The following is a 26,879-nucleotide window of genomic DNA, read 5'->3' on the forward strand; positions in this document are numbered from 1 at the left end:
TTTCTTGGTACTGTTTCCATATTTTCCGTTAAATGGTAACTTCTGTGTTTTTTTTTTTGTTTAGGGTGATGTTTTATGAGTGATAATCTCTCTTCCATCACTCAGCATTAATCGCCAGCTAATCATTAAATTTATTCCTCTTATTCTGATTTCTAATACAACATGTGCCATGAATTATATTGTTGTCTCCAACTGAAGTATCTCTAAAATGCATCTTTTTCTCTTTCCAGATGTTATTAAAGTATAAAAGAATTATATATATATAAATACATATATATTAAGACAATCATCTCAGCTATCAAAAATGAAGAAAAACGTTCCCCAAATTATACAATAAAATCAGCCAAGAAAGTTTATTGATCCAGTGTTCACAGTTGCGGTATGATAAACCGAACTCTCCCCAGGCTGATACCGGAAATATAGACACTGGAAATAAAGACATCGGTAACAGGGACCTCCTTTATTATGACGTCTCGCCTAAGGCTGAGCTGATACTGTTGAAAACAAAAGCAAATATGTGATATTAAACTAGTGAACTTTAGTTGTTTTGAAACACTCGCTAGATGCGACTGTGTGCGCGGAAAAACTTATACACTCTGTTACGCATTGCGAAAAAGGTATTCTGTGATTTTTTTCTATTTGTTGATAGATAATATTGACAATTATAATATGAATGATAGTTTTTATAATAGATGAACTGAAAAGATATATGTTGGTGTGTGTGGTATACACTACGAGCTTTGATAAAAGTGATGAAAACAATAAATATTTAGTTAAGAAGGAAGATGGGTTCACCTGCTAAGATATGGGTCCCGGCTGGAAGCTCCGCGTGGGTCCCATTTTCTCTTAATACCCATGTTTCCACCCCATTGTGTGCCACCCAGCGCTCAAAGCCTCTCCCAGCCTAAACCTTTAGAGCAAACCCAAGCCACGATCCTCCAGCCCAAGACTGACGTTTAATCGGTTGTCAAAGTCTCAGTCTTCAAGCCGACAGTATTCAGGTTACAGCTTCAGTTCCAGCTCTAAGGCCACACGTCAGGTCCTTTTGCAAGGAGGGATAGAATCAATAAGAATTAGTGACGTGTGAAGGGACTCAGAAGTCGGGTTTTCCACAACTGCCGTTGCTAGAATAGTTTCCCTGAAGACAACGTTGGTCTCAAGTTCACCCGAGGACCACAATCTCTTTTCATCCTTTCCCCTTCACACACAAACACAGAAGTTCCCTCGGTACTCTTCTCTAAGTCCCTCTGCTCTCAACATTTTCACTCTGTGCCTCAATCTTTCTCGTCTCAAAGCTGATTTCCGCTTTGAGAATAGTCTTTCTTAAAGCCGCAATAGTTCGCACAATAATCTTAAAGAAAAGGAAACTTACCTTGTTCCAAAACTTCCAGACAGAGTCAACATTGTGCTTTCGTTCACCGCCTTGCCTGAAAAAAAAATAAAAAAAATCTTTCGTATTTTCATTATAAACTAAGTGAAAAGTACGGCGGAGAACAAGGCATGCCATAAAACTGCTACCCACAAATTTTAAAGATATCACTCTGCCTCTAACAACAATGGCGTCTCTCTGCTCATAACATCTTTTCCTTAACGCCAACAGTATCATCTCCTCCAACGCCAATAACACTCTTTCCTCGGCACAAGAAAATTCGTCCGCAGTACGAAAAGTGTACTTATCCCCCATCAAGAAAATTATCCCTGTACCTCCAGGGGTTGCCCTCCCATAACAAACAACAACATTATTCTCCATCACCAACACTATCTTCCCATCACCAACAACGGCGCTCTCCCTCCTTTGCAAAGGCCATCCTTCCAGCGCCAACATTCTTCCTCCATCACCAAGATCATCCTCCATCCACCAACAACATCCTTCCTGCAGCACGAAGAGCACAATCCAGGCCTCTCCTTCCCCGATATCGAAGGGAGGAAGAGAGCGAGGAGCCTTGTGATATCCAGCATGGTGCCATCAGGACCTTAGAGGGCACTCGGGAGGCTAGTGGCGGCGGGCCAGGGACCCAGTAAGGGCTGAGGAGACTGGGACAGGACCCAAGGGCACCATGTCGCCTCGGGGCAACACGCCGGGGTCTGTTAAGGGATTCCTGGATGTGAAGATTCCTGCAAGGAAGAGAAGGAGCATCTCCCTCTTCCGGGTGAGTACGCCATTTATTCTCCCTTCCCTTCTTTCCTTTTATTCACCTCTATATATAACTATGTTTATGGTGTGTCTTTGTTTACGACGCTGGAAATTTGTGTTTATTATATGTGACAGATCTTGACTCAGTGTACATGTTGTTTAATTTTCTCCTGTATACCAGACGTTATCTTTCTGATGTTCATTTTTCCTCACTGACTTTTCAACTTCCACAAGACAGATCAGATAAAGAAAACAGTTGTTTTCAGTGTGGCCTTTTGTTTTCACTTTTTTTTTTCACTGCGGCAGTTTATTTTCATTAAGGCTTTTTTTCACTGCTGTGGGTTTTTTCACTGCGGGGGTTTTGTTTTCATTGCAGCAGGTTTTTTTCACTGCTGCGGTGTTTTCATTGCATTGCGGTGGTTTTTTTTTTTCCTTTTTTTTTGTGTGTTCTTTGTAGTTTTACATTCGCTATGGATTTTTTTTTATAATTTGTCTTGGTTCATTTGTCTTGGCTGGGATTACTGAACTTACAATTGGTTACTACAAATTTATCCTGGGTCATTTAAACCTCATTCTGGAAAATTTAAAACTTCCTTAAGAATATTTAAACTTATTTTGGGGTCATTTAAAATTCGCACTGGGTCATTTCAAACTTACCTTGGGGACATTTAAACTTGCCTCGGGGCTTTAAAACTGACCACACCCCATTTAAAGTTTATCCAGGGTCTTTGTTTAAAACGTACTTACTGCCATTTACGAATTTCAAATGATATTAATGTCTACAAAGTTTTTCTTCTTCTCTTCTTTAGTATTGTCTACAGAAGGAGTTACTAACCCATTGCTCCCGGCATTTTAGTCACCTCATACGACACGCATGGCTTAAAGAGGAAAGATTCTTTTCCACTTCCCCGTGGAGAATAGAGGAAATAAAGAAGAACAAGAACTATTAAGAAAAGAAAAGCATAGATGTGTATATGTATAAATATATGCGTGTGCATGGCTGTGTAGTGTGACCCAAGTGTAATTAGAAGTAGCAAGATATACCTGTTATCCAGCGCGTTTATGAGAAAGAAAAAGGACACCAGCAATCCTACCAACATGTAAAACAGTTACAGGTTTCTGTTTCAAACTCACTTGGCAGGACGGTAGTACCTCCCTGGGTGGCTGCTGTCTACGAAAGGCTGGAGGGAGGGGGTAAAGGAGGTTTTGTGTACGAAAGGCTTGAACTTCCAGCAAGCATGTGTGAGCGTGTTAGATAGGAGCGAATGGAGACAAATGGTTTTTAGAACTTACCGTGCTGTTGGAGTGTGAGCAGAGTAATGTTTATGAAGGGATTCAGGGAAACCAGCAGGCCGGACTTGAGTCCTGGAGATGGGAAGTACAGTGTCTGCACTCTGAAGGAGGGATGTTAATGTTGCAGATTTATAACTGTAGTGTAAGTGCGCCTCTGGCAAGACAGTGATGGAGTGAATGATGGTGAAAGTTTTTTCTTTTTCGGGCCACCCTGCCTTGGTGGGAAACGGCCGATGTGTTAATTAAATAAATAAAATTAATGGCTATGAGCTATTTACATATGTGTATGCCATGAACTTCATAAAAAAGGCTAACATATTTTTTTTTTTCAAAATTCGTTTACAATGGACCGTACTCTTTACGGAAAAAAAAATATTCATATTGCCCTAAGCCATTTTCTTCACATTTTGGATCATCTGAAACAGTTTCTCTTTTGTAAAGAAATACTTTTATATGAACTTAAAAGTATCTAATACTGATGTTAAGGCCTTTTTTTTAGGTCTTTGCCTATTGTTTTTTCACTGGTCATTATTTTGGGTAGTAAATGTATGGAAATACTAGAAACAATATAGCAAAAGCAAAACATATCTTCAACAATAACGTTAGAACATCAATAACAAGAAAACACAAAAGCAGGATCTATAGCAGCAACATCAACAACAGTAAAAGAGAACCCAACAACAAAAGCAAATTAATAGATCGTATAAGATACAAACCACAAGAAAACATTAACAATTAAACAAGTATTTATAAATGAAAAGAGTTAAATATAAGTTTAGGAATGTAAAACGGAAGTAAGAAATCTTTTCTTACTTCTGTTAAGCCTTATTTTGGCCGAGAAGTCGAATACGTGAATTGGAAACATTGCGTTATTAACAAGATGTGTCCAGCTGGGTAAATGGATACATGTGCAACTAATAACACACGTTTTGCTCACCATCTTTGATGTTTCGTCGGGCTTGCCATTCAAGTTTTATAGAAGAAAATGAAAATAAATTTGCAATATTTTTAATGCGTTATCCAAGCTTCTTTTTTTTTTTTTTAACACGCTAATCCCCCCACCCCCAGTTATTTATACGGTTCAGTCTCTCTAATATATAACTTTAGCTAATACTCACCACTTCCTAATTAAATAAAAATTATTCATAGGACTTATCAATATATTGGCGATATTATGGCAAAATAATGCAAAAACTATACCCAACGAAGGCAGAAGGAAGGAGTTTTTGTCGGTCTTGTGAACAAAGTATAGAAAAAATTATATGTAGAAAAAACAAGAAAAAGCCTTGAAAATATTTTTGGAGAAACAAAAGCTGCAATAACCAGTTCCATACTTTACAGACTTTATCAGAAACACTTGAGTCATCCGCAGATTTTTTAACCTTCTGACATTGGTATGTTCCTTCTCTTCTCATCATTCCAGCGTAAACAATCCCATCATATAGTTTTGCACTAGATTATCAAATAATCAACATTCTTTAGCTCGTGATTCTGATACTCTATTGTGTTCTTCAGGTCAAGGTAATAAGCTTGCTCTCTACTAATGAGTAGAAGCCAGTCCTTTTTATACATATTTTAAAGAAATATTTCTGAGAAACTTCAAGCATGGTCAAGCTTATGTTAGCTACGTTTTACACATAATGAGATTTCATCCCACTAAGAATACAAGTCACAATGCCTTGTTTGCATCAGTTTATAAATATCCCGCACTTAAAGAAGGAAAATTAAGACAAACAAGCAATGGACCAGGACAGACCAAAACGTCGTTTTAAGTTTTCTCTTTTATGTATGAGTTACTAGTAAGTATAGTTCCACTATGGATAAAAAAAAACAAAGGTAATTTTTCCTTCTAGTTATACTAACTGTGAATTACCGCTTGTGGTGTTACACTACTCTCTCACTTTCACGTCCTTTATCCCAGGTGAAGGTTTATTCTCCTTTCACCCTGCGTCTTGGCTCGCCTCTTATGACAAATCGTTTTCCTTTTAGCCGTTTATATCATATTTCCGAGTTTATTTAAACATGTACATTCAGCAACTTCTGGGACTGTTCACACCAGCTTACAGTTGGTTCCATCGTCCTGGCATCTCAAACTTTTATTGTTAACTAACAAGTACAGTTACCCTCACTCGCTCTCTCAAGAGAATTTTCTCTCAAATTCTTTATTATTCACAGCAATATTTGCAGGTTTTTATCATTTGCTCTTCTATTGTGCTAATTTATTTGTCATAAAATCTTTCTCTCTCTCTCTCTCTCTCTCTCTCTCTCTCTCTCTCTCTCTCTCTCTCTCTCTCTCTCTCTCTCTCTCTCTCTCTCTCTCTCTCTCTCTCTCTCTCTCTCTCTCTCTCTCTCTCTCTCTCTCTCTCTCTCTCTCTCTATAATATATATATATATATATATATATATATATATATGCAGTGTACACTAAAAATGCGATAATCCTTTTTTTTTTTCAATTTATATTCCGGGTATGATATGATTAGTATTACCATCTGAAGAGTTTAATTTTGCTATTTGAATCGTGACCAAGATAATAAATACGTTTTCTGTCTGTATATCTGTGTGAGTGTGTGTGCGTGTGTGTGTGTGTGTGTGTGTGTGTGTGTGTGTGTGTGTGTGTGTGTGTGTGTGTGTGTGTGTGTATATGTGTGTGTCAGACTTTGATATAGTTGCTAGGAGGTAAAGAAGAATTAAACCTTGTTGCTATGGGCTGACAGATATATACACGGTTGCTAGGCTACCGCTTACTAACCATCCAACCCTTTTGATCCTGCCAACCAGCCCTCCCCCACCCCAACTCCCTCCCCCATTTCCCATCTTCCCCCATTCCCCACCTAATCGCCCATTCATTCCGGGGATTAATTAACTCGTTAGTGAACCTGTAAGAGTCGGTTCAGGTGTGCACGAGTCTAGTCCAGTAGCAATGTATAGATATCTCTATTGTTTCCCGGCCAATCGCTATAGGATGGCTATAGGCTATAAGCCTATAGCCGCTCTATGGCGATTCAAACTTTTGTAGCAGTGTAGCCGTTGTAGCAACGAAATGACTACGTTACTGGAAGCAGCTTGATGGGTTGCAAGGCTGTGGTTCTGGTTTGATAGGATAACTTAGACTGTGTAGTAAGATCTAGGGCCTATTTACTTTCAAGGTCATTAAGGTTCACCGACTGTTATGGTCAATGAGATCTATCAGCTGCCAAGATCAGTAAAACCTGCCGAATGTCAGGGCCATTAAAGGGTATCTAATGCCAAGGTTACTGAGGATTATCTATTCCCAGTGTCATTAGAGCTTATTTACTGAGGGTCATTAAGGCCTATTTGCTGGCAGGGTCAAATGAGGCTTATCTCTGGTCAGGATCACTAAGGATTATCTAAAGTCATTAAAAGCTATCAATTGTGACGGTCCTTAAAGCTTATCGACTGCTGGGGTTATTACAGCCAATCGACTGAATGTCAGTGGCCATTTCCATATCCGATACACTGATTCAGCTACACTCAATGTATGTAAACAAAGTTACAGGATACCGGAAAGACTGAAAAGAGATTAAGGGCATCATGCGACCTCGTTTTCTCAACAGTTTCGCTTACACAGCTGTAGTTTTGTAACAGAGAATGAGTAATTCAAGGTAAAGTGAGGTGAGTCTTGCATGGGTGAAGCAGGAGTGATTTTTGTATTATGCGTCGCCATTTTAAGAAAGGTTAGGCTAGTTATGCTTCGGAAAGAAAAGTATCATCACCTTCCTCATGCTCATTATCATACTCATCACCGTCATCATTATCATCATCATCATCATCACTCACTGATGGAAATCTTTCCTCTGAAATAATAATTCTCACCCGACGGAGAAATTATGAATTATCTTGAATATTGAACACAACTTTAAAAGAAAAAGTTGGAGAGGGAGAGAGAGAGAGAGAGAGAGAGACAGACAGACAGACAGAGACAGACAGACAGACAGACAGACAGACAGACAGACAGACAGACAGACAGACAGAAAGAACCATCTCTCAGTCACATTAAAACATTACACACACACACACACACACACACACACACACACACACACACACACAAACACACACATCATTTGCACCTACAATCAAATAATCCATAGCGAGGTAATTATCAACCGCCAGCAAGTAATTTATCAAACGGGAATTGCTTATCGAGCACTTGACAGTTATCCAATATAGGTGACCTGGTTATCTTGATGACTGGTCTAAATGGGGGAAAAGTCTACGGACACCTCAACCCGCGTTTCATTTACCAGTAACCCATTTTTTTGTTGCAACTGTAATTGAGAATGCTTCACTTAACAACCAAGAAAAGTGTTTAGAAGCATTGAGTAATATATGAATTCTCACTTGTATCTCTCACTTAGGTGATAACTTCAAGGAAAGGTTTGGCTACAAATCTCAGACTGGAAGCTGGAAATGATGTTGAATCACTAAAGTTAATTCACCAGACCTTCATGTCTCAGACACCTAGTAAATTCATCTCCCGGACACCTAGGGGCCTCATCTCCCAAACACCAAGAAACTTCATCTCTCGGACACCTAGGTTACTTTATCTACCAGACACCTAGGATCTTCATCTTCCAGACACCTAGGATTTTCATCTTCCAGACCCCTAAGAACTTCATTTCCCAGACACCTAGGAACTGCATCTTCCAGACACCTAGGAACTGCATCTTCCAGACACCTAGGAACTGCATCTCCCATACACCTAGGAACTGCATCTTCCATACACCTAGGAACATCATGAGCCAGACAACCAAGAACTCCATCACTCAGACACCTACGAACTTCACCTCACAGACACATAAGAACTTCATCGCGTAGACACTTAAGAACTTCACCTCCCGGACACCTAGGAACTTCATATCCAAGGTTATATTAGCAAGCCTGAAACAGGTATGCTATAACCATCATTAACCATCGATTAACATTTAACGAAGACATCAAAGTGTTAGACGAGAGATTGAGGGAGCGAAGGGGGAGAGAGGAAAAGAGAGAGAGAGAGAGAGAGAGAGAGAGAGAGAGAGAGAGATAGAGAGGGAGAGAGTGAGAGAGAGAGTTAGAGAGAGAGAGAGAGAGAGAGAGAGAGAGAGAGAGAGAGAGAGAGGGAGAGAGAGAGAGAGAAAGAGAGAGAGAGAAAGAAAGGAAGAAAGAAAGAAAGAAAGATACTAACATCCCTGCTCACCTCAGCACCTCTACAGAAAAATAGTGTTTATCGAAAAGTTTGTCCCAAGATTTTGGTATCCATGAGAGCCTAGCATCGAACCTCCTTCCTCTCCCTCATTCTCTTTCTCCTTATCTGCCTTCCTCTTCCTCATTCCCCTCATTCATCGCACTCCTCCTTTTCGTCCGCTCCCTTGTCTCTCCTCCCCTCGCTCCTTTTTATTTCTTCAGACACGTTATATTGGGACGTATCGTACGAAGTCTGGGAAAGAAAACTCTCTTTAGCTATCTCTCTCACTCTCACTCTCTCACACTCTCACTCTCTCTCTCTCTCTCTCTCGTTTATACGAATGATTCCAAGGAACCAATGACCCAGTCAAGCTTAATAGCTGAGAATTAAGAGAAAACCACTAGCGTATCTTGCCCACTAGTTTAAATTACTGTGAGGGATAGTTGTGTAAGTGGGATGGGGTTAGGAGGGGAAGAGGATGGGGAAGAAGGTGGGGAAATAGGATAGGAACGAGGATGGAGATGAAGGTGGGAATAAAATCATATAATTACACTTGTCAGTCATGTTCAATGTTCTTCGTTATTTCTTATCATTTTTCATTTTGAAGATTCTGCAAATTTCCACCTATCTCTCAGTGGCCTCCTTTCCCATCCATTTGTATTATATTTTTGCTATAGTTCTCACAAAATTGTTTTTTGATGATCAAAGGTGAAGTCCCGTTCGGTCCCATTGCTTTTGTTGTATCTGATTCCCTTAGAAGCCTCTTCACGTCTCTCTTTGTCATGGTAATATCCACTAGTCCCAGGTGCTCGCCTCTCTCTCTCTCTCTCTCTCTCTCTCTCTCTCTCTCTCTCTCTCTCTCGTCCTTGTATCGTCGTTCAGTTTACACCCTCAACTAATTTCCTCTCAATATACTGGCAGTATTTTTACTGCCAATACTTTGTTGTTTGATTTAATTCTCTCGTCATCCACCTCATGTAACATTAAATTCGGCTCCGTCTTGGGTTTTGCTATTCTGACATACTCGATTCTTTTCCGCTTCTCTTATTATTGTTCCACAGTTATTCCCAGTTACCTTCACTTGGCTTCACTGTCCTCATATTTTATATTGTTCACGCATTTTCACTCACCATCTGTCACTCGACACTCTTGTCAACCAGAATCTGTATCTATTTCTTTATTATTTTTGGTGAAAATCCATCGAGTGCACAGTATGTGGCTATCCTTCTATTGCAAAGTCAATAGTGTGTGGCATGCTGGATGATAGGAATCCTCACTGCACAGACGTACATACATCTGCTGGCTAGTGTTTTGCACTGCCGTATTAGAGCCTTCCTATATCTGTTGAAAACATTATTTATTCATGACCAGGTGCGGAGTTAACTGTCATCAGGCATTAAACAAAATCAGAGTCAGTTATATGAAGCAGATCTAAAAATATGCTAAACGTCAAATTAATATTAGTAAACATATATATATATATATATATATATATATATATATATATATATATATATATATATATATATATATATATATATATATATATATATATATATCTATATATATATATATATATATAAATATATATATATCATCGGCCGTTATATTACACACACTCACACATTTATTGTTTTTATATACGTCAGGATTCCTTCATCCGAATCTAAAAATTCGTTTCAATTCGTTACAAACCATAATTCGCCGTGGAAGGTGAGAAAAGAGGAATTTAGTTGAGGCGCTGGAAGAATGACGAATTAGGGAGAACCTCAAACTAGGAGAGTGGAGGGCGTGGCTGGAGATGGAGGGAATGGAGGGGGTGGAGGGGATGGGCAGGGAGTATACAGATGACACTGGTGGATCAGCTGGGCGGGACATCCATGTTAAACGTCTCTCTCTCTCTCTCTCTCTCTCTCTCTCTCTCTCTCTCTCTCTCTCTCTCTCTATTTACACAATGCTTTTTACAAGGTTAGGTCATGAGTTCTTGCCTTCATTTAACTGACTTAATTTTATCACTGTCTTAATGCTGTGCGAAAATTTTCTAGACTCGGGTCATTCTAAGAATAAATGATCTCAGATAAAGTGATGTTCTTAAGAAGGTTACATCCAGAGTGTGGTTGCTGTTTCCTGCTCTTCCCGCTAACCACGAAGTGGAGCCAAGTGTGAGGACCTTAACAGTATTGGTCATGTACATAACAGTAAGGCCACCCACATCCCTCCTGTGCTAAAGACTGCTGAAATGACAGATCTTTCCAGGCTGGATCCGGACGAGAGATGGGTCGTCTTGTTCTGTTCTCCATTCTGTCAAGAAGTCGCAGGTGAGACGGGGGACAGGCAATCCAAGAAAATGAAGCATATTCAAAGTGTGAACGTACTTATGCCTTGTACACAGTCTTTCAGCCTCTACAGTTGAGCAGATGCGAGATGCGAATAAGTACTGTAAGCTTCTTGGCTGCCTTCTTTGCGAAACTGACTACCACTGCTCCAGCATTACCGTCACGCTGCCTAGAGATCACCATTTGTGTTTTCTCAGAAGCAAATGTAACCTTCTATAGTTTCCCCCAGGCCGATATAGCTGTAAGCTGGGGATTGATGTAATTGAGAGCAGTTGGTATTACCTTCTTTGGATAAGTAAATGTCAGAGTACAGTCGTCAGCACATGCATGTGATTCTGGAATGAGCTGAAGGAAGTTACTGAAGTAGACTTTCCTTAACAATGGCCCAAGTACACTTCCCTGTGGAATACTGGCACCAACACAGAGTGTCTTGTTGAATCTGACCCATTGAGAACTATTCTGAGAGATCTACCTTCAAGGTAATCACTGATGAGGAATAGTGCTGAGCCAGTGACGCCTATTGCTTGCAGTTTAACCAAGAGTGACTGGTACCATACTCAAGGTTACCGCTTAAGTACCCGATTCTCTCTCTCTCTCTCTCTCTCTCTCTCTCTCTCTCTCTCTCTCTCTCTCGCTCTCTCTCTCTCTCTCTCTCTTCTTTCTCTCTTTCTTTCTTCTTCTTCTTTCTCTCTCTCTCTCTCCCTCCGGGATCCTCCACCTAATTTCTCTCAATTGTATCATGAGAGAGCGGAGAAAGAAGACGAGAGAGAGAAAGAAGAAGAAGAAGAAGAAGAAAAGAAAGAGAAGAAGAAAGAAGAAAGAAAAGAAGAAAGAAAGAAAGAAAGAAGAAAGAAGAAAGTCGGGTACAGGAGGTATAACCTAGAGGTTCAAGGCCTTGTGTTGTTGTGTGCAATATTGGCTGTACTGACAGGCGTGGCTTGACTCTTTCATGCCCAGAGACAACTCAATATCCAGTAGGAAGGCTGGACCGACCTTCATGCAGTCAGATGGAGAGATGGGGAAGGAGGTGGGGAAGAAGCAGGTGGGGAGGGAAGTTGGGGAAGGAGGGGGAAGGAAATATGGTGGGGAGGGAAGAGAAGATAGCATAATACTTCACAGCCCACACCGAGGCTATCTGCAGAGGACTATTTACTATTATCTGGAGGACTATCTCTTATTATTAGATAGCCGAGGCAAGTATAGTGAATCAGAAGGCTCTCTCGCCATACTCCACACCCACTGGCCACTGGTTTCATGAAACTGGGAAAGGAAGGGAAAGAATAACACATCGCATTCAAAAGGATATCAGCATTTTGAATGGAAGGTATAAGTGTATGAAATATGTAGTCTTCCATACACTTATACCTAGTCACGGCATTATGCCGAGTGAGCACCCCGGCATAATGCTGTGACGAAAATCAAAGGCCTACCATACAGGGGAGTCTTTTTTCGTCAGTGCATTGTGCCGGGTAGCAGCCGTTAGCATGACGTCACGGCCTGCCGCCACACTCCACAGAGACTCCTCAGTGCTCACGTGGCTGCCGTGGTGAGAGGAAGTGTTGCACTTTTGTCTCTCATTGCCCCATCTTTTGTCCGGTGTTCCCTTTGGTTTCGAGGCTATACATGTTTAATTATGGGTAAAAGGAAGTCTTTTACACCTGTAACTATAGCTCACATCATAGGGCTTCACAAAGCTGGGCACCAGACGAAATTATTATTATTATAATTATTGGGAGCACTAAACCCATAGGATTATACAGCGCATGAGGGGGAGGGGATGGAAGCCATTTAGGCTCAATTCAGGGAACTGGAGCACAGATCCAATTCCCTAGATCAAGAGCCCCTCACCAGCATCAAGGAGCCTCCCTTGAGGGGACCAGACGAAAGAAATAGTGAAGAATGTTGGTGTGTGTGAGCGTTCAGTGAGGAACTGGGTGAAGCGTTTCAAGACTTGTGACAGTGTTGAGTTACCATCTGCCAAACCTCGTACCTTAACTGTGTTAAAGGAACAGTTAGAGAGTACAGTTAAGTTAGCTGTTAGAGAATTGAAAGAAAAGAGCCCACATATTCTCTCAGAGGTGTTGTAGGAACTGTTAATAGACGTGTGTCAGAAATGGGCTACAGTAGTCACCGCCAGGTTAAGAAACCGATCATCTCCAAACAACAGAAGAAACGTAGGTTGGATTATGCAAAGAAATATCTTCAATTGAATTATCAGTGGTCTGAAGTACTTTGGAGTGATGAAGGAACCTTCACCGTCACCTGTAACAATGGGGGACATGTGTATCAGCCCAGAGGTAGTGACCCACTAGACCCACGCTACACCTGTGGAACCACCAAACGCCCAGACTCACCCATGGTTTGGGGATGTTTCAGTGCTCAGAGTGTTGGTGAACTCATTGTACTTCCCAAAAACCAGTATATGAACCTTTATAATTACCTGGAGTTGTGTGACAATTTACCTGAGGCGTTTGACAAGTGTGGGGCTACGGGTTTTATTCAGGACGGTGCACCGTGTCATACCGCCAAATCTGTAGTTCAGTGGCTTAAGGACTGTGAAGTGAGGTTCTTTAATAACTGGCCAGATAGTTCGCCAGACCTAAACCCTATTGAGAACCTCTGGTCAATATTGATACAAAGTTTACTGGGCAAGGATATCAGTTCCATCCCGCGGCTGGAGACTGCTCTACATGAGGCATGGAATAATATACCTCCCCAAACCCTCAAGAATTTGTATGAGAGTCTTCCTACACGACTGAGGGACGTGATTAAGCGTTAAATACGCAGCACCAAGTACTAAAATAATGACAAACACGGAAAATATTTGATGAAGATTCATTCATTTGAGAATTGTAATCAAGAATGCAAATGGTGGATCAGTAATAATTATATATATATATATATATATATATATATATATATATATATATATATATATATATATATATATATATATATATATATACATATATATATATATATATATATATATATATATATATATATATATATATATATATATATATATATATATATATATATATATATATATATGCAAAACAACCACTCTGAAAGAATAAACAAATTCCAAGTGCTTTCGTGACTACTCACATTATCAAGGAACTATGAAAGTAAAGCATCCAAGGAAGCTATATAAGGGGTCTGGCCAACACCTCACTATCAGATCCCACAACGGTTAAACACCTGACGCGCGCCGGCCCAACTGGACAGGTCCTTTGCACAACTCACCAACAAACTGTTCTACCCAGGAAATTTTAAAAATTATTATTTGTCCAGTATATTATTAAATTCTTCCCAAATTCTATTAATTATAAATGGATCTAATTTATATAAACAAAGGGAAATATTCATATTATTGTCAAAACTGCTTTTTATGAAACAAGATTCAATTATATTCCTGTCGACCATGGACTTGCTTGATACTACTTTCTCGACTTTTTGAAAATCAATTGGATGGTTAAAATCTCTTACATGAATAAATAGAACATTGGAATCTTGTCCAGTTCTAATGCTATATTTATGTTGTTTTAATCTTAGTTCGAGATTTTTACCAGTTTGACCGTAATAAACTTTATCGCAAATTTTACAAGGAATCTTATAGACACATCCATCAGCATTTTGGGGGGAATTCTTTATCAAAAGTTTTTTTTACTGTATCAAGATTTTTGAATACAACTTTGATATTAAAAGTCTTAAGAAGATAAGGCATATCACCCAAGTTTTCATGGTAAGGGAGAACCAACATATTTTTAGTTGAATAAGGCTAGTTGTCTCTTTTTGGATTGTAAAAAGTATTTCTAGCAACTTTAAAAGATTTATCAATTACATTTCTTGGGTATTTTAAATCATTACCTATTTCATAAATTTTGGATATTTCCTCATCTATGAACTCAGGACTACAAATTCGTAAAGCTCTCAAAAACATTGATGAGAAAACAGACAGTTTGACTCTATCTTGATGCGAGGAATAATAGTGGACTTAGGAACAGTTATTTGTAGGTTTTCTGTAAATATTAAATTTGAATTCATTATTACCCTTAATTAATAATTAAAACATCTAGAAAAGGCAATGGGTTATTTTCTTCAAACTCAACAGTAAAGTTTATAGAATGGGCTAAGCTAATTAATTTTCCAAGGAAATGGTGTATATCTACATTTTTGGGCATAAGACACAAAATATCATCAACATATCTGAACCATTTAGCTCTATTAGGGAGGATTGTGTTAAGCAACCTTGTTTCAAAAAATTCCATGTATAGGTTACTAAGAACAGGTGAAAGAGGATTTCCTATTGCCATACCAAACTTCTGAGTGTAAAACTTATCATTAAATACAAATTTTGCATCAACAATGCAAAGTTTAATAAGTTTAATGATAGTAGGAACTGGCAATGGTAAATCATAGTTAACGAGTTCTTCAGATAAGAAACTTAATAAATCATCAATAGGAACTTTCGTAAACAAAGAAGTAACATCAAAACTAACCACGTTAAAATCATTTAAGTCAGTCAAGGAGCTTAATTTATCAACGAAGTCTATGTTGTTTTTAACATTAAAGTTAGAAATTTTGCCAACAATAGGGCTCAAAATATCAACAAGCCATTTGGATAATTTATATGAAACTGACCCTATGGAGCTAATAATTGGTCTGACTGGATTCCCTGGTTTGTGTGTTTTTATTAGTCCATACATGTAAGGTAAAGATGGATTAGTGGAAGTAAATTGTTTGACTAATTCATCTTTGCCTTTCAGTAGAAGTTTTATTGTTTTATTGAAATTGCTGTTAACGGTTTCTAGGGGATTTTTCCTAAGTTTAGAATAGGTTTCAGTATCATCTAAGAGATTATTCATTTTTTCTTGGTAATCATTTTCTTTCACAATTACTATTGCATTTATTTTGTCTGCTTTAGTAAGGCGCAAATTTTTATTGTTATTAAGTGTATCATAAGACTTAAAGAATCTTTGAGGGCAATTGGGAATGTTTGGTTTTAACATAGAGCTATATACCATTCCTTTACTAATATTAATTTCATCAGAGGATAAATCAGAAATTTTTTCAAAGTTACAAAAGGCTTTTGCAATTTCAACATTATTAAGTTTTTTTGAGGTTGCAAAACTTAGACCAAAACCTAGAGCAGCAGTTGTATGTTTGTCTAAAATTTCATCTGATAAGTTAATTACAAAATTGTTATTAGCATGCTTTGTCCAATCACTATTTTCAATTAAAATGTCTAATTTTCTTTGTAGTTTGCTCTTGAGTTCATTAAAAATTCTTCAGAGTTAATTATAGCAATGATCCAACATACTGTGTTTCCATTCTGATGGAATGGCCTGATTAAAAGAGTATTTTTTGTTTCTCAATATTTTGAATGCTTCCTTCTCCTGTATTTTGGTTATTTCAATATATTTCTGAAGAATAATTCTCATAAAATCATCAAAAGGACGATCTGTCATGTCAAGGAGTCTATTGGGTAAAAGAGACTTGGGCAGAACTTGTTCATTTAAACAATTTTTTAAAAAATTAAGTCGAATTTTTAACTTGTGGGACTTGATCAGTGCAGAAGAAAACAGTGAAACAAAAGATATATGATTAGGAAAGCTTATCGAGAACATTCTGAAGAGTCGTGTGGTATCCATTAATGCAATAAGATCACAGTAAACCTATACATGGAAATTTTTGAAACAAAGTTGCTTAACACAATCCTCCCTAATAGAGCTAAATGGTTCAGATATGTTGATGATATTTTGTGTCTTATGCCCAAAAATGTAGATATACACCATTTCCTTGGAAAATTAAATAGCTTAGCCCATTCTATAAACTTTTCTGTTGAGTTTGAAGAAAATAACTCATTGCCTTTTCTAGATGTTTTAATTATTAAGAGTAATAATGAATTCAAATTTAAAATTTACAGAAAACCTACAAATAACTGTTCCTAAGTCCACTATTATTCCTCGCATCAAGATAGAGTTAAACTGTCTGTTTTCTCATCAATGTTTTTGGGAGCTTTACGAATTTGTAGTCCTGAGTTCATAGATGAGGAAATATCCAAAATTTATGAAATAGGTAATGATTTAAAATACCAAAGAAATGTAATTGATAAAACTTTTAAAGTTGCTAGAAATACTTTTTACAATCAAAAAAGGGACAACCAGCCTTATTCAACTAAAAATACGTTGGTTCTCCCTTACCATGAAAACTTGGTTGATATGCCTTCTCTTCTTAAGACTTTTAATATTAAAGTTGTATTCAAAAATCTTGATACAGTAAAAAAAAAACTTTTGATAAAGAATTCCCCCCAAAATGCTGATGGATGTGTCTATAAGATTCCTTGTAAAATTTGCGATAAAGTTTATTACGGTCAAACTGGTAAAAATCTCGAACTAAGATTAAAACAACATAAATATAGCATTAGAACTGGACAAGATTCCAATGCTCTATTTATTCATGTAAGAGATTTTAACCATCCAATTGATTTTCAAAAAGTCGAGAAAGTAGTATCAAGCAAGTCCATGGTCGACAGGAATATAATTGAATCTTGTTTCATAAAAAGCAGTTTTGACAATAATATGAATATTTCCTTTTGTTTATATAAATTAGATCCATTTATAATTAATAGAATTTGGGAAGAATTTAATAATACACTGGACAAATAATAATTTTTTAAATTTCTTGGGTAGAATAGTTTGTTGGTGAGTTGTGCAAAGGACCTGTCCAGTTGGGCCGGCGCGCGACAGGTGTTTAACCGTTGTGGGATCTGATAGTGAGGTGTTGGCCAGACCCCTTATATAGCTTCCTTGGATGCTTTACTTTCATAGTTCCTTGATAATGTGAGTAGTCACGAAAGCATTTGGAATTTCTCTATTCTTTCAGAGTGGTTGTTTTGCATATTCTGAAATCACCTGTTTACTGTGATCTTATTGCATATATATATATATATATATATATATATATATATATATATATATATATATATATATATATATATATATATATATATATATATATATATATATATATATATATATATATATATATATATATATATATGCATGGAATTCGCAAGAGCAGGCGAAATATACTCAGACACTGATCTCTGGCTGAAGGAGACTCGAACATACAAACCTTGGAACAAGGTGTGCAGTGCTTTACCAATCTACCCACACTGGATCAATGCCTTGGAGACAAGATTTTGCTAGACTTTGATCCAAGGCAGCCAGCTTTCAGGGAGAAGGATTACAGCTTTTCATCTCATCCCCTGCATGCATCAGCCTTACTAGAGATTTTAACTAGATTGGTAAAGCACTGCGTACCTTGTTCCAAGGTTCGTAGGTTCGAGTCTCCTTCAGCCAGAGATCAGTGTTTGTTATTTATCAGTGTTTGTGTATATTTCGCCTGCTCTTGCGAATTCCTTGCATTGTTAAAATCTCTAGTAAGGCTGATGCATGCAGGGGATGAGATGAAAAGCTGTAAGCCTTCTCCCTGAAAGCTGGCTGCTTTGGATCAAAGTCTAGCGCAAGCTGGACTCCAAGGTATTGGTCCAGTGTGGGTAGATTGGTAAAGCACTGCGTACCTTGTTCCAAGGTTCGTAGGTTCGAGTCTCCTTCAGCCAGAGATCAGTGTTTATATATATATATATATATATATATATATATATATATATATATATATATATATATATATATATATATATATATATATATATATATATATATATAGAGAGAGAGAGAGAGAGAGAGAGAGAGAGAGATGATATAAGACTGTAGATGATGCATGGTTGCAGAAGATGCAAGATTGTAGATGATGCAAGATGGTAGAAGATGCAAGATTGTAGAAGATTCAAGATTGTAGATGATGCAAGATGGTATAAGATGCAAGATTGTAGAAGAAGCAAGATTGTAAACGATGCAAGATTGTAGATGATGCAAGATGGTAGAAGATGCAAGATTGTAGAAGATGCAAGATTGTAGATGATGCAAGATTGTAGATGATGCAAGATGGTAGAAGATGCAAGATTGTAGAAGAAGCAAGATTGTAAACGATGCAAGATTGTAGATGATGCAAGATGGTAGAAGATGCAAGATTGTAGAAGATGCAAGATGGTAGAAGATGCAAGATTGTAGATGATGCAAGATGGTAGAAGATGCAAGATTGTAGAAGATTCAAGATTGTAGATGATGCAAGATGGTATAAGATGCAAGATTGTAGACGAAGCAAGATTGTAAACGATGCAAGATTGTAGATGATGCAAGATGGTAGAAGATGCAAGATTGTAGAAGATGCAAGATTGTAGATGATGCAAGATTGTAGATGATGCAAGATGGTAGAAGATGCAAGATTGTAGAAGAAGCAAGATTGTAAACGATGCAAGATTGTAGATGATGCAAGATGGTAGAAGATGCAAGATTGTAGAAGATGCAAGATGGTAGAAGATGCGAGATTGTAGATGATGCAAGATGGTAGAAGATGCAAGATTGTAGAAGATGCAAGATTGTAGATGATGCAAGATGGTAGAAGATGCAAGATTGTAGATGATGCAAGATGGTAGAAGATGCAAAGTGGTAGAAGATGCAAGATTGTAGAAGATGCAAGATTGTAGAGGATGCGAGATGTATAAGAAACAAGATTGTAGAAGATGCAAGATTGTAGATGATGCAAGATGGTAGAAGATGCAAGATTGTACATGATGCAAGATTGTAGATGATGCAAGATGGTAGAAGATGCAAGATTGTAGATGATGCAAGATGGTAGAAGACGCAAAGTGGTAGAAGATGCAAGATTGTAGAAGATGCAAGATTGTAGAGGATGCAAGATGTAGAACAAACAAGATTGTAGAAGATGCAAGATTGTAGATGATGCAAGATTGTAGAAGATGCAAGATTGTAGATGATGCAAGATTGTAGAAGATGCAAGATTGTAAAAGATGCAAGATTGTAGATGATGCAAGATTGTAGAAGAAGCAAGATTGTAGAAGATGCAAGATTGTAGAAGATGCAAGATGGTAGAAGATGCAAGATTGTAGAAGATGAAAGATTGTAGAAGATGCAAGATTGTAGAAGATGCAAGACTGTAGATGATGCAAGATGGTAGAAGATGCAAGACTGTAGATGATGCAAGATGGTAGAAGATGCAAGATGGTAGAAGATGCAAGATTGTAGATGATGCAAGATGGTAGAAGATGCAAGATTGTAGATGATGCAAGATGGTAGAAGATGCAAGATGGTAGAAGATGCAAGATTGTAGATGATGCAAGATTGTAGAAGATGCAAGATGGTAGAAGATGCAAGATTGTAGATGATGCAAGATGGTAGAAGATGCAAGATGGTAGAAGATGCAAGATTGTAGATGATGCAAGATGGTAGAAGATGCAAGATTGTAGATGATGCAAGATTGTAGATGATGCAAGATTGTAGATGATGCAAGATTGTAGATGATGCAAGATTGTAGATGATGCAAGATGGTAGATGATGCAAGATGGTAGAAGATGCAAGATTGTAGATGATGCAAGATGGTAGAAGATGCAAGATTGTAGATGATGCAAGATGGTAGAAGATGCAAGACTGTAGAAGATGCAAGATGGTAGAAGATGCAAGATGGTAGAAGATGCAAGATGGTAGAAGATGCAAGATTGTAGATGATGCAAGATTGTAGATGATGCAAGATGGTAGAAGATGCAAGATTGTAGATGATGCAAGATTGTAGATGATGCAAGATTGTAGATGATGCAAGATTGTAGATGATGCAAGATTGTAGATGATGCAAGATGGTAGATGATGCAAGATGGTAGAAGATGCAAGATTGTAGATGATGCAAGATGGTAGAAGATGCAAGATTGTAGAAGATGCAAGATTGTAGATGATGCAAGATTGTAGATGATGCAAGATGGTAGAAGATGCAAGATTGTAGAAGATGCAAGATTGTAGAAGATGCAAGATTGTAGATGATGCAAGATGGTAGAAGATGCAAGATTGTAGAAGAAGCAAGATTGTAAACGATGCAAGATTGTAGATGATGCAAGATGGTAGAAGATGCAAGATTGTAGAAGATGCAAGATGGTAGAAGATGCAAGATTGTAGATGATGCAAGATGGTAGAAGATGCAAGATTGTAGAAGATGCAAGATTGTAGATGATGCAAGATGGTAGAAGATGCAAGATTGTAGATGATGCAAGATGGTAGAAGATGCAAAGTGGTAGAAGATGCAAGATTGTAGAAGATGCAAGATTGTAGAGGATGCAAGATGTAGAAAAAACAAGATTGTAGAAGATGCAAGATTGTAGATGATGCAAGATGGTAGAAGATGCAAGATTGTACATGATGCAAGATTGTAGATGATGCAAGATGGTAGAAGATGCAAGATTGTAGATGATGCAAGATGGTAGAAGACGCAAAGTGGTAGAAGATGCAAGATTGTAGAAGATGCAAGATTGTAGAGGATGCAAGATGTAGAACAAACAAGATTGTAGAAGATGCAAGATTGTAGATGATGCAAGATTGTAGAAGATGCAAGATTGTAGATGATGCAAGATTGTAGAAGATGCAAGATTGTAGAAGATGCAAGATTGTAGAAGATGCAAGATTGTAGAAGATGCAAGATTGTAGAAGATGCAAGATTGTAGAAGATGCAAGATGGTAGAAGATGCAAGATTGTAGAAGATGCAAGATTGTAGAAGATGCAAGATTGTAGAAGATGCAAGATTGTAGATGATGCAAGATGGTAGAAGATGCAAGATGGTAGAAGATGCAAGATTGTAGATGATGCAAGATGGTAGAAGATGCAAGATGGTAGAAGATGCAAGATTGTAGATGATGCAAGATGGTAGAAGATGCAAGATTGTAGATGATGCAAGATGGTAGAAGATGCAAGATGGTAGAAGATGCAAGATTGTAGAAGATGCAAGATTGTAGAAGATGCAAGATGGTAGAAGATGCAAGATTGTAGAAGATGCAAGATGGTAGAAGATGCAAGATGGTAGAAGATGCAAGATTGTAGATGATGCAAGATGGTAGAAGATGCAAGATTGTAGATGATGCAAGATTGTAGATGATGCAAGATTGTAGATGATGCAAGATTGTAGATGATGCAAGATTGTAGATGATGCAAGATTGTAGATGATGCAAGATTGTAGATGATGCAAGATGGTAGATGATGCAAGATGGTAGAAGATGCAAGATTGTAGATGATGCAAGATGGTAGAAGATGCAAGATTGTAGATGATGCAAGATGGTAGAAGATGCAAGACTGTAGAAGATGCAAGATGGTAGAAGATGCAAGATGGTAGAAGATGCAAGATGGTAGAAGATGCAAGATTGTAGATGATGCAAGATTGTAGATGATGCAAGATGGTAGAAGATGCAAGATTGTAGATGATGCAAGATTGTAGATGATGCAAGATTGTAGATGATGCAAGATTGTAGATGATGCAAGATTGTAGATGATGCAAGATGGTAGATGATGCAAGATGGTAGAAGATGCAAGATTGTAGATGATGCAAGATGGTAGAAGATGCAAGATTGTAGATGTTGCAAGATGGTAGAAGATGCAAGACTGTAGAAGATGCAAGATGGTAGAAGATGCAAGATTGTAGATGATGCAAGATTGTAGATGATGCAAGATTGTAGATGATGCAAGATGGTAGAAGATGCAAGATTGTAGATGATGCAAGATGGTAGAAGATGCAAGACTGTAGAAGATGCAAGATGGTAGAAGATGCAAGATTGTAGATGATGCAAGATGGTAGAAGATGCAAGATGGTAGAAGATGCAAGATTGTAGATGATGCAAGATTGTAGATGATGCAAGATGGTAGAAGATGCAAGATTGTAGATGATGCAAGATGGTAGAAGATGCAAGATTGTAGATGATGCAAGATGGTAGAAGATGCAAGATGGTAGATGATGCAAGATGGTAGAAGATGCAAGATGGTAGAAGATGCAAGATGGTAGAAGATGCAAGATTGTAGATGATGCAAGATGGTAGAAGATGCAAGACTGTAGATGATGCAAGATGGTAGAAGATGCAAGATGGTAGAAGATGCAAGATGGTAGAAGATGCAAGACTGTAGATGATGCAAGATGGTAGATGATGCAAGATGGTAGAAGATGCAAGACTGTAGATGATGCAAGATGGTAGAAGATGCAAGATGGTAGAAGATGCAAGATGGTAGAAGATGCAAGATTGTAGATGATGCAAGATGGTAGAAGATGCAAGATGGTAGAAGATGCAAGATTGTAGATGATGCAAGATGGTAGAAGATGCAAGATTGTAGATGATGCAAGATGGTAGAAGATGCAAGATTGTAGAAGATGCAAGATGGTAGAAGATGCAAGATTGTAGAAGATGCAAGATGGTAGAAGATGCAAGATGGTAGAAGATGCAAGATTGTAGAAGATGCAAGATTGTAGATGATGCAAGATGGTAGAAGATGCAAGATTGTAGAAGATGCAAGATGGTAGAAGATGCAAGATTGTAGATGATGCAAGATGGTAGAAGATGCAAGATGGTAGAAGATGCAAGATTGTAGATGATGCAAGATGGTAGAAGATGCAAGATTGTAGAAGATGCAAGATGGTAGAAGATGCAAGATTGTAGAAGATGCAAGACTGTAGATGATGCAAGATGGTAGAAGATGCAAGATGGTAGAAGATGCAAGATTGTAGATGATGCAAGATGGTAGAAGATGCAAGATGGTAGAAGATGCAAGATGGTAGAAGATGCAAGATGGTAGAAGATGCAAGATGGTAGAAGATGCAAGATGGTAGAAGATGCAAGATGGTAGAAGATGCAAGATGGTAGAAGATGCAAGATTGTAGATGATGCAAGATGGTAGAAGATGCAAGATGGTAGAAGATGCAAGATTGTAGATGATGCAAGATTGTAGATGATGCAAGATGGTAGAAGATGCAAGATTGTAGATGATGCAAGATTGTAGATGATGCAAGATGGTAGAAGATGCAAGATTGTAGATGATGCAAGATGGTAGAAGATGCAAGATGGTAGAAGATGCAAGATTGTAGATGATGCAAGATGGTAGAAGATGCAAGATGGTAGAAGATGCAAGATTGTAGATGATGCAAGATGGTAGAAGATGCAAGATTGTAGATGATGCAAGATGGTAGAAGATGCAAGATGGTAGAAGATGCAAGATTGTAGATGATGCAAGATTGTAGAAGATGCAAGATTGTAGATGATGCAAGATGGTAGAAGATGCAAGATGGTAGAAGATGCAAGATTGTAGATGATGCAAGATTGTAGAAGATGCAAGATTGTAGATGATGCAAGACTGTAGATGATGCAAGATGGTAGAAGATGCAAGATTGTAGAAGATGCAAGATGGTAGAAGATGCAAGATTGTAGAAGATGCAAGACTGTAGATGATGCAAGATGGTAGAAGATGCAAGATGGTAGAAGATGCAAGATTGTAGATGATGCAAGATGGTAGAAGATGCAAGATGGTAGAAGATGCAAGATTGTAGATGATGCAAGATGGTAGAAGATGCAAGATGGTAGAAGATGCAAGATTGTAGAAGATGCAAGATGGTAGAAGATGCAAGATTGTAGAAGATGCAAGATGGTAGAAGATGCAAGATTGTAGAAGATGCAAGATTGTAGAAGATGCAAGATGGTAGAAGATGCAAGATTGTAGAAGATGCAAGATGGTAGAAGATGCAAGATTGTAGAAGATGCAAGATGGTAGAAGATGCAAAGCTGCCTGAATGATGCTTAAGTAGGTGCCTGATACGAGAAGCGAGAGAGAGAGAGAGAGAGAGAGAGAGAGAGAGAGAGAGAGAGAGAGAGAGAGAGAGAGAGAGAGAGAGAGAGAGAGAGAGAGAGAGAGAGAGAGAGAGAGGTTTATCTAGGGGAAGGGAGGGACATAGCATCACCAGAATACCAAGAGAAGGGTGTCAGAATACTCCAGTATCAACGTGTCTGTTGCTGCGCCAGCATCTCTCTCTCTCTCTCTCTCTCTCTCTCTCTCTCTCTCTCTCTCTATCTATCTATCTATCTATCTATCTATCTATCTCTGTATTTGTATTCCTTTCTTCCTTCCCTCCCTCCTTCCTTGACTTTCTCTTTCCTTCCTTTCTTCTCTCCTCTTCCCCCGTCTTTACTGCAGCTTTCAAACTCCGCCTCATTTAGTCCCTATCCTTTTGTTCTCTATTCTTTGTTTGTACAATCACCAGCTCTCTCTCTCTCTCTCTCTCTCTCTCTCTCTCTCTTTATTGACAAGCTATTTACAAGTTAAGGATTCCTAACTATATTGGCAAGCTAAGAGCTGTTACCTACATCAGCTCATTTGAAAGCATTTTTATTGTTATGAGACATACAAGTAGGGAACAGGATGAAGTTGGAGCCATCTGTGGGCCAGCATTTTCATTTGATCAACTGACTTTATCTCGTTGACATTATTATGCTGTGTTCCATACTCTAGTCATCCTGGATATATATGATCTCAGATGGAGTGATGTTCTGGAGAAGGGTACAGCCAGAGTGAAGTTGCTGCTTTCTGCCCGTCTTGTGGCATAAAAGCTTGTTTCACGCTGTCCTCGAAGTGGATCCAAGTGTGGTACTTTGACAATATTCTCTCTCTCTCTCTACTTCCTTTATGTAATCCCTTCATCATCTAATTTCCTCAACTTTTAATTCAACTTCCTATTATTCTCTGCACTTCAGTTTAATTTTGCTCGCTTTTTTTCTTTTTTCTTTTTCTCTTTCTCTCTCTCTCTCTCTCTCTCTCTCTCTCTCTCTCTCTCTCTCTCTCTCTCTCTCTCTCTCTCTCTCTCTCTCTCTCTCTCTCTCTCACACCTCTCTTCTCTTCTTTAATTTTTCCCATCTTCTCTATCTCTCTGTCTCCCCTCTTCTTACATCTTCTCCCCTTCTCTTTTACCACCTTCTCTCTTCTTTTACCCTCTCCTTGTTTTATCTCTCATCCTCTCCCCCTTTTCATTCTCTTATCTCCCTCTTTCCCCCTCTCTCTCTCCACCTCTTCCTCCACTCCCCTCCTCTCCCCACTCCTCTCTCCCTCTCCTCTCACTCCCCTCCTCTCCCCACCCATTTTTCCTAACTCCCCTCCCTCTCCCAGAGTCAGCCACATATTGAAGATTAAACCCCCGTTAGGTTGCCATATAGTATTAGTTTCAGGTTTTACAGTCTTCAGTGATATAATTTTAGGGAAATTCCTCGCCACTCACAAACCAAAACAAAGAGAAGATTTGCAATTTTTGACGTTTTGGATCGACGTCAAAATGACAAGGATAAACGTCTTAAAACGAAGGCAATAGGTGAAGTGAGGCCAGGAAATTGTTTTAAATATTTGAGGATTTTCTTATGTGTTTGTTGACGTTTTTATTAAATTTTTGATACGCTATTTAACGTTACAAGAAAAATTAACACGCTGGTTAACGTTGGTGATTTTTTAGATGTTTGATGACGTTTTAAAATGTTTTTAGAAGTTTTTCATCGTTTAAAAATATTTGCAGACGTTTGTTAACGTTTTACAAATGGTTTTAAACGTTTGCTGATAATAAAAAAGCTTTTTTTAGGCTTTATTGACGTTTTAAAAGTTTATTTTTTAATATTTGCTAACGTTATAAAAGTTTTTTAGACATTTATCGACGTTTCATTTATTTTTTTATCTCTGCTAGCGTTATAAAATGTTCTAAGACGTTTATTGACGTAAAATATTTTTTGTTATGAGATTTTGGATCTCAGATTTAACAGTAAGCAAATAAATATTTGAGATAATGTTCTCAACATTTATACACTTTTTGTGTTAATGTTGAGCTTAAAAAATGTTACCACACAGCTACAACACTACAAACATTCCAAATCTACAGTAACTCCATCACTACAAACATTCAACACCATAAACACTCCAATACTACAAACATTCCAAAACTGCAAACACT

At 38.0% G+C, this 26,879-nt stretch overlaps 1 protein-coding gene across 2 annotated transcripts in view; it reads left to right on the top strand.

Moving 5' to 3' along the window:
- The first annotated feature begins 223 nt into the window (after positions 1–223).
- LOC128693387 (uncharacterized) overlaps positions 224–26,879 on the top strand; it is a 338,832-nt gene continuing 312,176 nt past the window's right edge. For both annotated transcript variants that reach the window (XM_070097375.1, XM_070097376.1), the window contains exon 1: positions 224–2,150. In XM_070097375.1, the coding sequence (XP_069953476.1) occupies positions 2,058–2,150 (93 nt within the window). In that variant the 5' untranslated portion in view covers positions 224–2,057. The remainder of the gene's footprint in view (positions 2,151–26,879) is intronic.

The sequence above is a fragment of the Cherax quadricarinatus genome, chromosome 57 (assembly GCF_038502225.1).
Source record: "Cherax quadricarinatus isolate ZL_2023a chromosome 57, ASM3850222v1, whole genome shotgun sequence".
NCBI lineage: Eukaryota > Metazoa > Arthropoda > Malacostraca > Decapoda > Parastacidae > Cherax > Cherax quadricarinatus.